Source organism: Rhineura floridana, chromosome 5 (assembly GCF_030035675.1).
Source record: "Rhineura floridana isolate rRhiFlo1 chromosome 5, rRhiFlo1.hap2, whole genome shotgun sequence".
In the NCBI taxonomy this organism is placed as follows: domain Eukaryota; kingdom Metazoa; phylum Chordata; class Lepidosauria; order Squamata; family Rhineuridae; genus Rhineura; species Rhineura floridana.
Window position 1 is genome coordinate 139435958 of NC_084484.1, and position 14956 is coordinate 139450913.

The 14956-nt window shown below is 41.9% G+C and overlaps 1 protein-coding gene across 1 annotated transcript in view; it reads right to left on the minus strand.

Annotated features, from left to right (window-relative positions):
• Positions 1-801: 801 nt before the first annotated feature.
• The window catches only part of TMEM45A (transmembrane protein 45A), a 37838-nt gene continuing 23683 nt past the window's right edge, over positions 802-14956 (minus strand). The window contains exons 4-6 of the mRNA XM_061629540.1: positions 8419-8603; positions 5134-5279; positions 802-2317 (exon numbers count right to left, since the gene is read on the minus strand). Coding sequence (XP_061485524.1) covers positions 2224-2317; positions 5134-5279; positions 8419-8603 — 425 coding nt within the window. The 3' untranslated portion in view covers positions 802-2223. The remainder of the gene's footprint in view (positions 2318-5133; positions 5280-8418; positions 8604-14956) is intronic.

A 14956-nucleotide genomic window follows, 5' to 3' on the forward strand; every position in this document is an offset into this window, starting at 1 on the left:
GGTTCTTAGGTTTTTTTGGGGGATGCCACTACTATTTAAAGTGGCATGATGCTGCTTTAAATGTATAGTGCTGATAGGACCTTTAAAAATATGTTTAAATACATGAGTTTTGCACAAGACCTTTCTCAAAATTTTAATATAGCTAAATATCACAAAACACAAAACTGAAACACAAGTTGTCTCCTGCCCCCCCAAAACCACAAGCCTCCATTATGCCCACTGTGAAACACGATAATTAAGGGCATGTAACATTGTAACATTGGCTCCAGCACATGTGTGTGTGTAGGAATCAAGATGCATGTGCACAGGTACAGATACATCTGCTGCACTTATCCCCAAATAGAAAAATGGAAATGGAAAAAGGTAGTGGAAGGTGGGGAAATAGGTATTGAGGGGAGGGGCCAGCATACACAGCATGAAAGCATTTTATTAAGAACTGCCCACAGGCGTGGATGGGAAACAGTGAAATAATTATTACTTAAGCCACATGTCTGTGAACCCTTGTGTGCCATTCTCAGCCTCATTACCATCCAATCCTCAGAGCATTATCATTGCATTTGCACATAATAAAAAACATCATTCCTATTTTACTTCATTGCGACTCATGCTGCAATCCTATGCACACATACTTGGAAATGAAAATCCCTGAACATACTGGTTCTCCATTTCAAGAACACAATTTTAGGAACAGGCTGTATGCCAAGGATGTTAGCACAAGTAGACCGGACAGTGGACTTCAGCTAAAGAGCAAAAAACAACCCAGACCACAAATGTTGCTTGTTTCAAAGTAAGCTGGAACAATTTATTTCAATATATCATAATACAATGCAGTGCCTTTAAAACCAAGTCACTATTCATAATTTTAAGTATTCGCACCAGTCTGAAGTATCTTTCATTGATTACCTGATAAGACAGAATTCTTCTTCCTTTCTACCAAGAGATTGCTCTAACAAGAATTTTCAGTGTTTTGAAAGTGCATGCCAAGTAGCAATTAATATGACCTTGCCTACTGGCAGAGGAGTCATTTAAAGTCAGAATTCCTAACCAGAACACACATACACCCTATTAAGTTTGCTAAAAGCACTTATACTTACTGATATGAATGCTAAAAGGCACACAATACCATATGGACTTTCCTGAGTGTAGCTTCATACCGAGTTGTGCTGCACAAATAAGGATACTTCTAAATGGTGCTTTCCCAGTAAGCAGAGGAGTGACTGTAATGCCATATCAGAGGAACACAAAGCACTGTCTCCAGGAAGAGGTATCTACTAGTGGCAGGCAGGGAAGGAATAGCACTACAGTACCCTTCCCAAACATTAATCACTGTTTGCTTTCCATATAGGGATGGGGAACCTGTGGCCCTGCAGAAGCTGCTGGACTAGAACTCCCATCCTACATGACCATTGGTTGATGGAAGATGGAACACAGCAACATCTGGAAGGCTACGGGTTCCCCATGCCTGGTTAAGTTGAGACTTCCCCAAGCTTAGCCAAGCTTCATGACTTATTGGGGATTTGAATCCTCTCATCCAAATCTTCTACACACTGAGTAAATTCTGAGCAGAAGGCATCTAAAGTATACAGCAGCCTTATATGCATTTTTTTAATATACAGTAAGTTGTCTTTGCTGCAAATTAAGTAACAAGTCTAATGTAGTACCTATAATCATCCAGCAATTCAGGAATATCATTTTTTCCTTAGTAATGACATTAAATAATTTTACACTGGGTTCTTGTATCCTTTGATGCAATTAGATCATACCTGATAATAAATAAGAACAGACAAAGTAATAACCATTGCAAATGTAAATTTGCAACATACACCTTGGAAGCTAGACTACAAATTATTCTTAATAGCTAAAAAGAGATATATATAATTTATTGATTGGTTGGTTGGTTTTATGGTGGATACTATCAGATTTCTGCAACAGTAGGATTGTGGTTGCTTGCCATGTGTGGAAATTTGCCCAAGAGCAATGAAAGAATAGGCTCATAATCTATTAATGGCCTGAACTGATTTTTACTTGACAATGCCACCACCAGCCTATTCAACAGTAAAATGTTCTCTTTCTCCTTCGAGTATAGGATAAACAATGCAGAAATGTAAATTTAATAAATTAATGCACCAATTGTGTAAGTCTAAATTATATGGTAAACAACACCATTACAGTTCAGAAATGGAAGAAATAGATAGCAAACTATAAGAAAATATTTATGCTGAATTAGATCTCATCTTCCGATTCCTGGTCTCGATCAGATGTTTTCAATAATCCAATTTCCATTGTTGGGGCTTGTTTTATTTTCGAACGAACCACCCTGGAGAGGGAAAAACAAAGCAGAACCATTCAAGCTATATGTTCACTCAATGTAGGTGTCAGTAAAACAAGAGACCTATTGAGGAGACACCAATTTCAGCCTTTCCCAACTGTTGGGTCCTCAGATGTTGCTGGACTACAGTTCCCATAATTCCTGACCATTGGCCACGCTGGCTCGGGCTGATGGGAGTTGTAGTCCAGCAACATCTGGGGACCCAAAAGTTGGGAAAGGCTGATCTCTTTGATACTGAACAACAAAACAATAAGTCTGCATGAGAAAATTATGCCTTTGGTTTGACTGTTTTCCTGTAATTCTTCCTGATACAATGGCACCTTTATCTACAGGATCTAGCTATTCTAAAATATAATAGAACTTTCTCAATTGCACATCTGAGGGTCATTTTAAGAAAACTCCATTCCAAGATTGCATATGTCCATTTGGAGAGGGCAACACTGAAACATTGGCTCATGTTTTGCTCTTTTGCTCTTTTCCAGAGATTTGTGTAACTAGTTAATAATCCCACCATCATCTCATCCAGAGCACTGAGCTGATTACTTAGTGACTTTTTCCTGATGACCCAAGATAAGTTGGTGACAGCATAAGTTGGTGACAGCAAAGACGGCAAAATTTTATTTAAAAAGGGCCACGATGACGCTCTCTTTTTACTTTGTATAATTTTTAATTTGGCAATTTTAACTGCTTAGCTGTGTTTACATACATCTGTGCTTTGCACACAAATCGCAATAGCTAGTGGCTGATCTCTCTATCATCTCCACACATCCTGAGCCACATAGTGATCAAGTGGAGGGCTGGTTATTCTTATGTATATTCAAAGGCCAATTCCCAACATGTTGTCACAATTTTAAGTGCTCATGGAAGGCAACCTCCTCAACCCCCCCCCCTGCATCACAGCCCACCCCATTCAGCAGGGTCCCTCTACCCTGAGGATAGGCAAGAAATCACCTTCCAGCAGCAGAAAGCATGGTAGGGTGGTGCCACTCACCTGACTTCCAGTTGGCTGTATTGCTGCTGCTTACCAGGAGGGGGAGGGGTGACAAGGATGATGTGGTACAAATGCACTGATGGAGCCAATCTGGCACTGCCAGTGCGTTTGCAGTGTGCTGACCTTGCCACTGCCTCCCCCTCCCCCTCTACCTCCCAGTAAGCAGCAATGACATGACCAACTGACTATCAGGTGAACAGCAGCACCCCACCACGCTGTCACTACTGTCACCTTCATTGGCATTTCTCTGGATCCAAGCCTATAATGTTCTAGAGCTGGGTCCTGACATTCCACGGCTGCTTTCGGACATCGGGCTTATTGTGTTAGTTTAACGGATTAAAGTGGTAGCACTTCTGTTCTGATTTCTAAAATTTCTTTCATACTGCAGTACCTGAAAGCGTGTTTTTTTGACTGATGTACCAGCATTTTGCGCAAATGTCTTTCACATTGCTGCAACTAGAGACACCAGGATCAGGAAAAAAGGCAAGAAAAACAGCAAAAAGCCAGAAACAGAAAGAGCCAGAAACAAAGCACTGAAGAAAAGGAAAAAAGTGGTTACTTTAAAATACAAGCTGCTACCATTGTGGATAAGGTAAAAAAAAAAACTGAGGAGAGAAGAAGGGCTTAAAAGACAACAGCAAAGGACTTGAAAAGCAACTTTGTTGCTTAGTTGTTGAACTAACATACAGAATAAGCCTCATGTCTGAAAGCAGCCACAAAGAAGAGAAAAGTGGGTATGATCTTTAAGCAGCCACCTGGCTCCACAGGGGCGGAGGGTGAAGAGGTGGGAAAGAACAGGACTTCCAAGGCACAGATCAGGGGTCAAATTGAAAAACAATGTAAAGCAGGACCCACCAAGGGCAGCAAAAGGCAAATAGGGAACAGGCATAGGCAAGAATGAGTGAAAAAAAATAGAAAAGTAGTGAGGCTAGAGAAAGGAAGCTGGGATGCCTGTCATGTGACATGCAACTAGTGCAAAACTCCTGTGACTTTCTGGGCTCCCAAGCTTGCAAATGGATTATTTCTGGTATTATTTATAATGAAAATTTGTGCTAAACTTCCACTACATTCCCCTAGAATTCCAGAACTAGCTTTTACATTGTGTGAAAGATCAAATATATTGCGCAAATTACCAGGTAAGAAATTGTCAGAATAACGGGATAAACTGCAGTGTGAAAGCAGCCTAAATATGTCCAGCAACACAACATCCACGAGTCTTCCCTGATCTTAAGTTTTGAGAAGTAGGCTATGTGAAAGAGCCTCAGGAAGAGTTTAAGGGGCTGCTACCTCTTCCAGAAGAAAAATGAGCATCTCTCACTTCTACATAAACTTATCTACGTATGAAGTTTGCTTATTTCCTAGCAAGGCTGTAAAGAAACATCAAAGCCCAGATGGGTTGTGTCAATGCCTTCAGGCTGTATGGAGCTGCATATATAGACCAGGGCTGTGGAGTCGGAGTCGTGGAGTCGGAGTCGGGAGCAATTTTGGGTGGAGTCGGTAGAAATGTACCGACTCTGACTTCCAAATAAATTTTGATTGACAAGAAGCAATTTTGGGTGGAGTCGGAGTCGGACAGTAGAAAAATAGAGGAGTTGGAGTCAGACAGTGGAAAAATAGAGGAGTCGGAGTCGAAGGTTTGGTGTACCGACTCCACAGCCCTGATATAGACCACTGCAGTTTTGCTTTCTTCTAGAACTGGAGAAGCCATTTTTGAATATCTGAAAGTTTTGTTATGTCGAACAAAGCTTTGACATTTAGTGGCAAGCTAAACAGAGCTCTTCAGGATTTCTGTTCTTAAGTAGGATTCACTTACCAGCTCACTACAGTATAATTCACAGCCATTATAAGAAGTGCAAATGCATAATGCCAGCAATAGCACATTGTGAGGAACATTATATTATTGTGATCCATTTGGTTCCATTCTGGACTCCCACTTGGAGGATAAAGTACAAATCCGATCTGTGAAATAAAAAAGGCACATTTAGACATTCATTTTGTATTTGTGGTTGGCAGTAACTTATTGTATGGCTGTATGTGGGGCTTATTGCGTGAGATTTACAGATTATAATGGTAGTGCTTCTGTTCCGATTTCTAAAATTCCTTTCACACTGCAAGGCCAGGAAGTGTGGCTTTTCAACTGATGTACCACCATGTTGCACTAAATGTCTTTCACACTGCTGCAATGAACAATGACTTGTTTCCATTGCTTACCAGTTATACACATGCGTACTGTAGTTCCCCCGTAATTCACTGCGCAAATCTATTTTATCACTCTTCTCTGTGACCTCTCTTCCTTTCATTTCTGAGATTTTTGTGAGGTGTGTGTGTATGGGAGGAACTGCTACTCGCACCTATGCTGGAATACTGACAAGTTTTGCAAGGAAAAAAGGGTGGGGAAAACTCCCGTGATTTTCCAGATTTTAGGGCTTGCAAACAGAATATTTCTGGAATCATTTAAAACAATCATTCATGCAAACAAGTGCTAATCTTCCGCTATATTTTGTTAGATTTCTGGAACTGACTTCTATGTTGTGTGAAAGACAAAAAAGTGAAAATATGGATTAAACTGTTGTCTGCATGCACCCTATGTGTATGTGTGTGCTACATATCATGGTGTGATCACTAGGGCTTGACTGAGAAAAGTGTTAGAATTGGATCAAGATGTCATCTTTGCTAGGCATCTAATACATGGCCTTGGATAGGTCAGCCTCAGCTCTCAGTGTGCAAGTGGGGCATAATAATTCTCTCCCTTACGTAATTAAGGGGGTGCACAAAATAAAAATGACAAAGCATCATAAGGCAAGCCCTGCTGGGTCAGACCAAAGCATTATCTACTCCAGCATCCTGTTCTCACAGTGGCTATCATAACTATCATAACTGCCACCCTGGGCTCCTACTGGGAGGAAGGGCGGGATATAGATCAAATAAACAAACTAGTAACAATTGATAACCTTATACTCCATGAGGATACTGAAACAATTAAAATTATTTCTAATGTTAAATGTGCCCGAATGTGTATTTAAGTACATCCAGTCATGTCAGTACCTATGGCCACATGCTTCAGCCCACACTTGTTCCATACTAGTCTGTGTTAGTTCATATGGACAAAATGCAAGGTATAAAACCAAATGATTGTCTTTTCCTGGGATATGCCCCACCATGTTCCTGGTCATACGGTATAGCACCAGACTGAGAAGCAGGTCATTGCCATCTCATTGCACCCTTGCTTTCTAAATAATCATTTTCCCACGCACCTCCAATACAGCAATGATTCAGGAGCTCAACTACCTAAATTCAGCTCTGGATTGCAGGTTAGTTTACAACAATATTCAAACTATTAAAACGCATGCTCAGAGGGTATGATGCAGCCACCTTGCTAAAGCTAAGCATGCCTGAATCTGATCAGTACTTGGTAGAAGACCATCTGGGGACCCCGTGTACCATAATGAGTTCCATGATGGAAGGAACATGGGTTATAAATGTGCTTAATAAGTATCAATTGAAAAAATCAGATTTAAAATCCATATGGAAAGTTAGAGATTAATAAAATTATTCAGAAGATTTACACAGCAAATTTCTATCCATTTTGATATCTGAGGCAGCTAAAAATTGTAATAAAAGGGAAAATATGAAATTGGTTAAGATAAAGTGACTTGGACCAAAAAATAAGCGGAAAGGACTTCAGTAACACCAACAACCAATGATTAGATCACTGCACCTGCCAAAGCTCTCCTAAAAAGTTGCCAAATGGTGAAAGAAATGGCAGAGCTTATACCAGGAAGGCCTAGATATTGAAAGATATAAGACAAACACTAATATATAATGTAATAATGCAGGCCCAAAGAAAGTAATTTCAGATTTCAGTTTTTGAAAAGCTTCTAAAATAGAAATTTACAAGCAGCAGGAAAAGATAATAAAAGTCTCAACCTCAAATCTACAAAGGAACCCCCTGAACAAGGGAATGCATCAATGAATTTTTCCATGGCATTGAACATATTTCTTTGAACATATTTCTTTAAACTTATTTATGGAAACCCCTGCAAATGGAAGAATTGCTTTCCCTTCCAAAATCTATTGCACTGATGTTAGTCTTTCAATTTTTCAAAGAAACTATGCACTTTTTTTATTTGCCTTGATGTTTTCTTTCCCACAATATATGTTTCCTACACACACAGCAATACTGTGTCTATAGAACCCACAACAACAGGGCAGAGTGGCAAAAGTGCACAAAGCTAAACACAGAAGATTTATAAAACAGTAGAGTGCAGAGTTTAATTTTCCCAGCATTTCCTACTCCCATCCTCTGAGCTTTGAAGCAAAGGTGGCTTCAATAACAGGATAAGGCTTAATTCAACCCAGAAATTTAATTTTTTGTCAGAGTAAGTGCATTGTTGTGCCATTTGTAATTCAATAAGAGAATAAAGTGGGTTGGTTACGTAGACGTATTTATTAAATGAACTAAAAGCATGTATATACAACTTAATATTTCAAAAATCTCAAAGCGGTATAGCTTAGAAATAGTGATACACTATGACTGTGTAGCTGTCTCTTTTGCAGTTCAGCATATGAAAGACTGATGAACAAACACCAGACCTATCCATCTTAGGGCTGGTTCTACCATCTGATCTTCCAGCATGCTCCCCCAACAGTGGTGTATTACAGCCATCCATTTGTTCCCCACAACTCTCTCAGACAGGCCAGCTCCATGGGGGTTTTTTTTTGGGGGGGGAGCTAGGCATGGGGCCTCTGATAGGCCCCCTACTGGGTTGGGTGCCCTGGCTTCTCCTCCATATATTTACGTTGAACACAGGAGTGATAAAGAAGCCAAGGCAAATGATGACAGAAGAGGAGGAAGGTGATAGCATGGTTCCTGTGATGAGCACCAGGTAGCCATCACTGTAATTACACATATAATCCTGAGCGACACTGCTAGATGGAATTTCAATGGTAACTGCTTGACAATTAGAGGAGCACTAGAAAAGGGGGCCCAGGGCAATGGTATCAGCTGTCCGAGGATGCTGCCTGCTGGCACCGGCTGATCTCAACATTTTTCTGGGAATTAACTGATTACGAAGGCAGAAAACAGTGGCTCACTCACCTGCCAGAACCAGCTCCCTTGCAGTATACAGAGACTTGTTCGGAACATTTCAAGGACAATGATGCCACGGAAAAAGACTTCCAAGAATATGCAGACTGCTGCTCCAAATATGGCCACTAAAAGTAACTGATGAACATGGAGATCTAACATAGCTCGCCCATGGATGTGGTAATAAAACAGAAAACCTGGTAACAGAGAATGAAAGGACCTACTTTTTCTCTTAATATTCATTTACTGAACAGAAAGTTCTGTTACAAACCATAACATTTGGGTTTTGTGTCAAGTGACCTCTGTGTGTATGCATCATTTCAGTAAAGCCAAAAAGTACTCAGATACATAGACTTCCTGTAGGGGGAATCCATCATCCCACTTGCCTTGGGTACTAGAGAGGAGATAGCTCAGTTCTCCCCAAGTCTAAGAAACTCAGGGCCAAATGAAAAACGAGATGTGATGCTAATTTTCAACCATGTCAGGTTCCCACCCCATGCCTTAGTTAACAACAGGTATTGGAGGCTATTGTAATTGTAGCTGCGGCACACAGTGTGGAGAGGTTTGACTGCATCATGCTGCATTCCCCTACACACTATTAGTTCCCAGGGAAAAAACTTCCCTTGGTGTCAAAGAAATGTGGGACGGGGGACCAATTTTAATCAGAGTTGTGGCAAAGGAGAAAAAGATTAAGGCTACATTCGGACATTAGGTTTATTGCAAGGGTTTTACTAATTATAATAAAGACAGGGGACAGAAGCGTTACCAATACTCCTTCCACACTGTGATACCTGTTGCATTATGCAACTGTGGCTTTTTAACCATGTTTCATTCACACCAGTGAGCATGGTGTGACACAACAATGAACTTCATTGGACATGTCTCCACTCCTCCACCCTTTCCGCACACGTGCACTTCTGTTCCCCCATGAAAACAGCAAAAACTATATGCCAGTATACCAACTCAAATTTTGTTACTTTACTCCCACAATTTTCTGGGTTAATGGGGTTGCAAATTGATTTTTCTGTATGCATTTAACATGAAAATGAGCCCAAAATGTCCACTAGTTTTCACTAGATTTCCAGAAGCGGCTTTTACCTAGTGTGAAAGATAAAATAAAATACGGAAATTATCAGGTAAGGAAATGGTGGAAAAACAGAATAAATTGCTGTCTGAATGCAGCCTAAATCCAGAGCTTGGAAGATTACTTTTAAAAAGTAATAAATTACAGTTACAATTACTTGGCCCAAAAAGTAGTAATTACCGTTACAATTACAATTGCTCTGAAAGTAACTGATTACTTTACTTTTTCTCAAAAGTAATCACTACAATTACATTTCAGTTACTTTTTTTAAAAAACTCCTACAAGGTGCTGGCCTTGGCTGCTGCACATCTAAGAAGCCTAAAACAATATTAAAAATACACACACACAGGGGGTAGTAGAATAAAAAATTTTATCCATAAGATTAACATAATGGCATAACAGAATCTCACATCCCCCCAAGCAATGAAGATACCCCAACTCTTGAAATCAAATTTTACACTTGAAATGCTTTTATAATATGTTTCTGTTATGTCTCAAAAGAACAAGATGCTCAAAGAGCATGTCAGACAAGGAATGTCTTTTTACAGTCATTACGTTGCCACCAGTACTGAACAGGCGTTCTACTGCGGCGCTTGAAGGCATGCCTGTGTCGTGCTGCAAAAAACACCGCAGCACACGTGGAAAGCCATGGAGTGATGACACTTCCCTGCTGGGAGACCTCAGGTACCTCACCAGTTCCTCCTCAGCAGTGTCCACTGCTGACTTCTTGCCCTGGGGCAGAAAGTTAAAGAAGTCATCTTCTAAGTCATCTCCTTCCTGGTCTTTATCTGAAGACTGATCACTGTCCTCATTAAGTACACCCATCTTTATTTCAGCTTTCAGCAAGGCTTCCATTGTGTATCTAAGAAAGAGAGAGGATATGTTAACACATATATGCTAGGAAACTATCATCTGCTCTTCATTTCCTGATGCTTGTCATGTCCCCTGGTTCAGGGTCCAGCCTGAGCCTGTGGATGATGACATGGAAGGTAGGAAGGTGACCAAGTCACCACACTCATGGGGCAGCACAGCAGACCCTTAAGGATTACCTGCAGCAACCCAAGGTTGTGATGAGGAGCCCCAGGAAGAAAAGGCCCAGCCCCTGCCTACCACGTTAAGCCCTCTGATGCCTCCCTTGAGACAACATTTCCCTGGGAGTAATCCACCCAAAGGGCTTCCCTAATGTTCTTACTTGTTGGTATGGGTGGTGGCCTGACACGATTCCAGCCAATCTAGTTTGAAGCGAGGGTGTAGGCAGGCTGCCAGAAGAAGCCTCTTGTCCTCCCAGATAGCTGCAAACCGCTTTCTTAGGGCTTCACGCACACCTCTCAGCAGCTGAAAACAGTATGTGTACCTCTCAGGTTTGTTTTCCAGTCCTTCTAACTTGCGGTCCAGATTGCAGAGCGTTGGTAGCAAATACCCCATGAACATGCCGTTCTCCCGTTGCAGGATATCTAGGGACTGGGCTAGTGGCTCCATAATCTCTGTGTATTCCTGTACCACTTCAATCTCAGCAGCTGTGATCCTGGACAAGGAGCAGTGGTCCATTATGGCATGCATTTTTAGTGGCACAGTTGACAGGAGCTCATGTAGTTGCTTCAATGCATCAAAGGTGGAATTCCACCTGGTCTTATTCGGTACCTTCAGATACACACCACATTGCGCACGGATATACTCAGCAATCTGGGCTGACTGGTTCTGCTTGGACCACAACTTGCTGCACTTTCCCATCAAGGGACGAAACTGTTTCTTGAAAGGACCAAGAAGACTACTTTTGGAGGAGTCAGAAAGCATGGCCTCTATGTCTTGTGTTGCCACAAGGTTGAGGGTGTGGCTAGCACATCTCTGGTGTGGTGGTAAAACAAAATCCTCTCCTGAGTCTGCAGCTTCTTCCTCTGCCTCAGGTCCTGTGTCCAGGATCTCACAGATAGGCACAAACTCCACCTCAGCCTCCTCCTTCTCCTGGTTATCACCATCATCGTCACTGGTGCCTGCAGCTTCCACTGGTTCTTTGGCCATGGAAACTCTGAACGCTTTCACAAAGTTGGAGCCATTGTCTGTAGTAGTGCACATAACTTTGTTGTGGATCCTGTACTGCACGTGTACATCATGCAGTGCTTTTGAAAGGACATCGTATGTATGGCGCCCCTTCAGACGCTTACAAGCCAAGGTCCTGACCTCACGTTTCAGGGTAGTTGGGTTGATCCAGTGGGCTGTTACCCCAAAGTAACTCTTCTTGCCATTGGTCCAACAATCTGCAGTGGTTGCTATATATGCCACAGCACCCATTCGGTTTGCAAGAGTTTCTCTCATGTGGCATGCTCTCTTCTCAATTCTGTCTCTCAGAGTCTTGGCACATATGATGGTGAGATCTTTGGGGAGTCCAATGCGAACCAGATTAATGAATGATGGTTTGTCCACAGTCTGAAGTGGTAATGTCTCCTCTACAATGAAATCAATGATTCTCCTGTCGAGATTGCTCTGGGTGACAGGCTCCCTGCCAGATCCCCACCTCTCAAGGGTTGTCTGCTGCTGCTTCAGCATTTTGGGAGGAGGGGTGTCATGCATTGGTTCAGGAAGGCCACGTCTTCTTGCCTTTATTGCTTCTTCAATTGCTCTCAGCTTCTCAGGGTGTGCCCTCTGAGGAAGAAGAACAAAGCATGAATCCAAGAAAAAATGGAAGAGGAACTTCACAATTTAAACATAAACAGACAATGGACACTCTTTGAGGACCAGCATGACAAAGGCTTACCTCAAAATGTTTCTTCACATTGGATGAGGAGGAAACAGCTGATCTCAGATTTTTGATCCTTGGAAGGCAGTAATTGCATCGTACAACAACATTTTTCCCACTCTGGCTCACAAATGTACAAGCTTTCTCAAAGCCAAACCATGGTACTTGCTATTCTGCAGATGTGGCTGTGGGCAACTGGCACTGCTTCATGCCCTCCTCCTCCTCGTGCACAGGGCCTCCTTTCTGAACCTCACTTTCTAGTTTTGCCTCCTCAGGATCAACAAGCTGTGACTCAAGTGGCCGCACTAACTGACTGCTGCTCTCAGCAGCAAAACCTGCAACAGGCGTCTCTGTAATAAACAAGAGATAATGCTCCTATATGGGTGAACTTCAGCTGTGATGTGCCCCCATCTCTTCCCCATGCTGCAAGATGCCCCAGTCAGAGTGGAAGTAAGCAGGTCGATAGCACAATTAAAAGAGATCCTATTTGCATCATTTTTGCTCACTAAATAAACCTGCCTGGGCCAGTCTAACCTACTATCTCACAGGGTTGTTGTGAGAACAAAATGAGACTAGGGTTCAAATCCCCACATAGCCATGAAGCTCACTGAGTGACCTTGGGCCAGTCACTGCCTCTCAGCCTCATGAAAACCCTATTCATAGGGTCACCATAAGTTGGAATCAACTTGAAGGCGGTACATATATTTTTTATTTTGAATATGATGATTATGATAATAAATATGCAGCATTTCAAATTAATTCTGTATGAGAAGCATTCCATGCCAAGCTTGGAAAACCAAGGATGAGGTATAAAATGTAGACAAAAATACTTTTGACAAAATGCTGTTTATCTTTTATCTTTTATATATATGAGCCTGGGTAGGGAACATTTAATCTAGCCTACTTGCTTTCAGCAAGAAGGGTTAAGTGCCTTCAGGCTAGGGCAGTCACCAGAAGGCCACAGCAGAGACAAAGGAGCGTAGTGTTGTGGAGATGTTAGATGGGAGCTTTGGGGAGTAAAGATGGAGGCTCCTGAAGGCTGCAATTCTAAACACACTTACTAAGGGATTAAGCCCCATAGAACTCAACAGGACTGACTTCTAAGTAGATATAGTTTGGACTGTGCTGTTGGTAAACCTTGACTAGGGTTCTTCTGCAAAGACATCCATATCCAAGCAGGGTTAGCAACCAACCCCCTGCCTGGAATACCCTACCCTTATCTTTTAATGTGGCTGCTCCAAATGTTTTTACAGATTTGACCCTTTACTTCAGAAAGAGGTCTGAAAAATGAGTAAGAATAAGAAGTATCTTTTAAAATTGTTCTTTTCAATTCACTCTTGAATGAACATCATACCTAGGGCAGATCCACACCATTCCTTTAAAGCACATTCAACACCCATTTGAAGCACATGAATCCCACCACAGAATCATGGGAACTGCAGTTTGTTAAGAGTGGTGAGAACTATAACTGTGAGGGGGAAATGACACTTCCCAGAATTCTTTAGGGGAAGTCATGCGCTTTAAATGCGAGTTGGATGTGCTTTACACATATTGTGTGAATCCGCTTAATAAATTTTCCCTGCATGTAAATTGTTTTAATTAATTTTTCAAAATGGAAATAAGCTATAAAGTGTAGTGGGTGACCATGGGCTACTCACCATTTCTCAGCCTATCTGCCCCTCAGGATGAAAACAATGGAGAACTATGACTACCCCAAGGCATACTTAAAATGTAAAGGAAGTATTGTACAACCATAGTATGCAATTTGATACTTATAGGGACACAGCATGACAAAACTGGGTGGAAGTAATGAGTGGGGTACCACAGGGCTCGGTCCTGGGCCCAGTGCTCTTCAACATTTTTATTAACGACTTGGATGAGGAGGTACAGAGCATGCTTATCAAATTTGCAGATGATACAAAATTGGGGGGCATAGCTAATACCGTGGAAGACAGAAAGAAAATTCAAAGGGACCTTGATAGGCTGGAGCATTGGGCTGAAAACAACAGAATGAAATTCAACAGGGATAAATGCAAAGTTCTACACTTAGGAAAAAGAAACCAAATGCAGTTATAAGATGGGGGATACTTGGCTCAGCAGTACGACATGCAAGAAGGATCTTGGAATTGTTGTTGATCACAAGCTGAATATGAGCCAACAGTGTGATGTGGCTGCAAAAAAGGCAAATGCTATATCAGGCTGCATTAACAGAAGTATAGTTTCCAAATCATGTGAAGTATTAGTTCCCCTCTATTCAGCACTGGTTAGGCCTCATCTTGAGTGCTGTGTCCAGTTCTGGTCTCTGCACTTCCAAGAAGGATGCAGACAAACTGGAACAGGTTCAAAAGAGGGCAACAAGGATGATCAGGGGACTGGAAACAACGCCCTATGAGGAGAGACTGAAGGAACTGGGCATATTTAACCTGGAGAAGAGAAGACTGAGGGGAGATATGATAGCACTCTTCAAGTACTTGAAAGGTTGCCACACAGAGGAGGGCCGGGATCTCTTCTCGATGATCCCAGAGTGCAGGACACAGAATAATGGGCTCAAGTTGCAAGAAGCCAGATTTCGACTGGACATCAGGAAAAGCTTCCTAACTGTTAGAGCCATACAACAATGGAACTAATTACTAGAGAGGTAGTGGGATCTCCGACACTGGAGGCATTCAAGAAGCAGCTGGACAGCCATCTGTCGGGAATGCTTTGATTTGGATTCCTGCATTGAGCAGGGG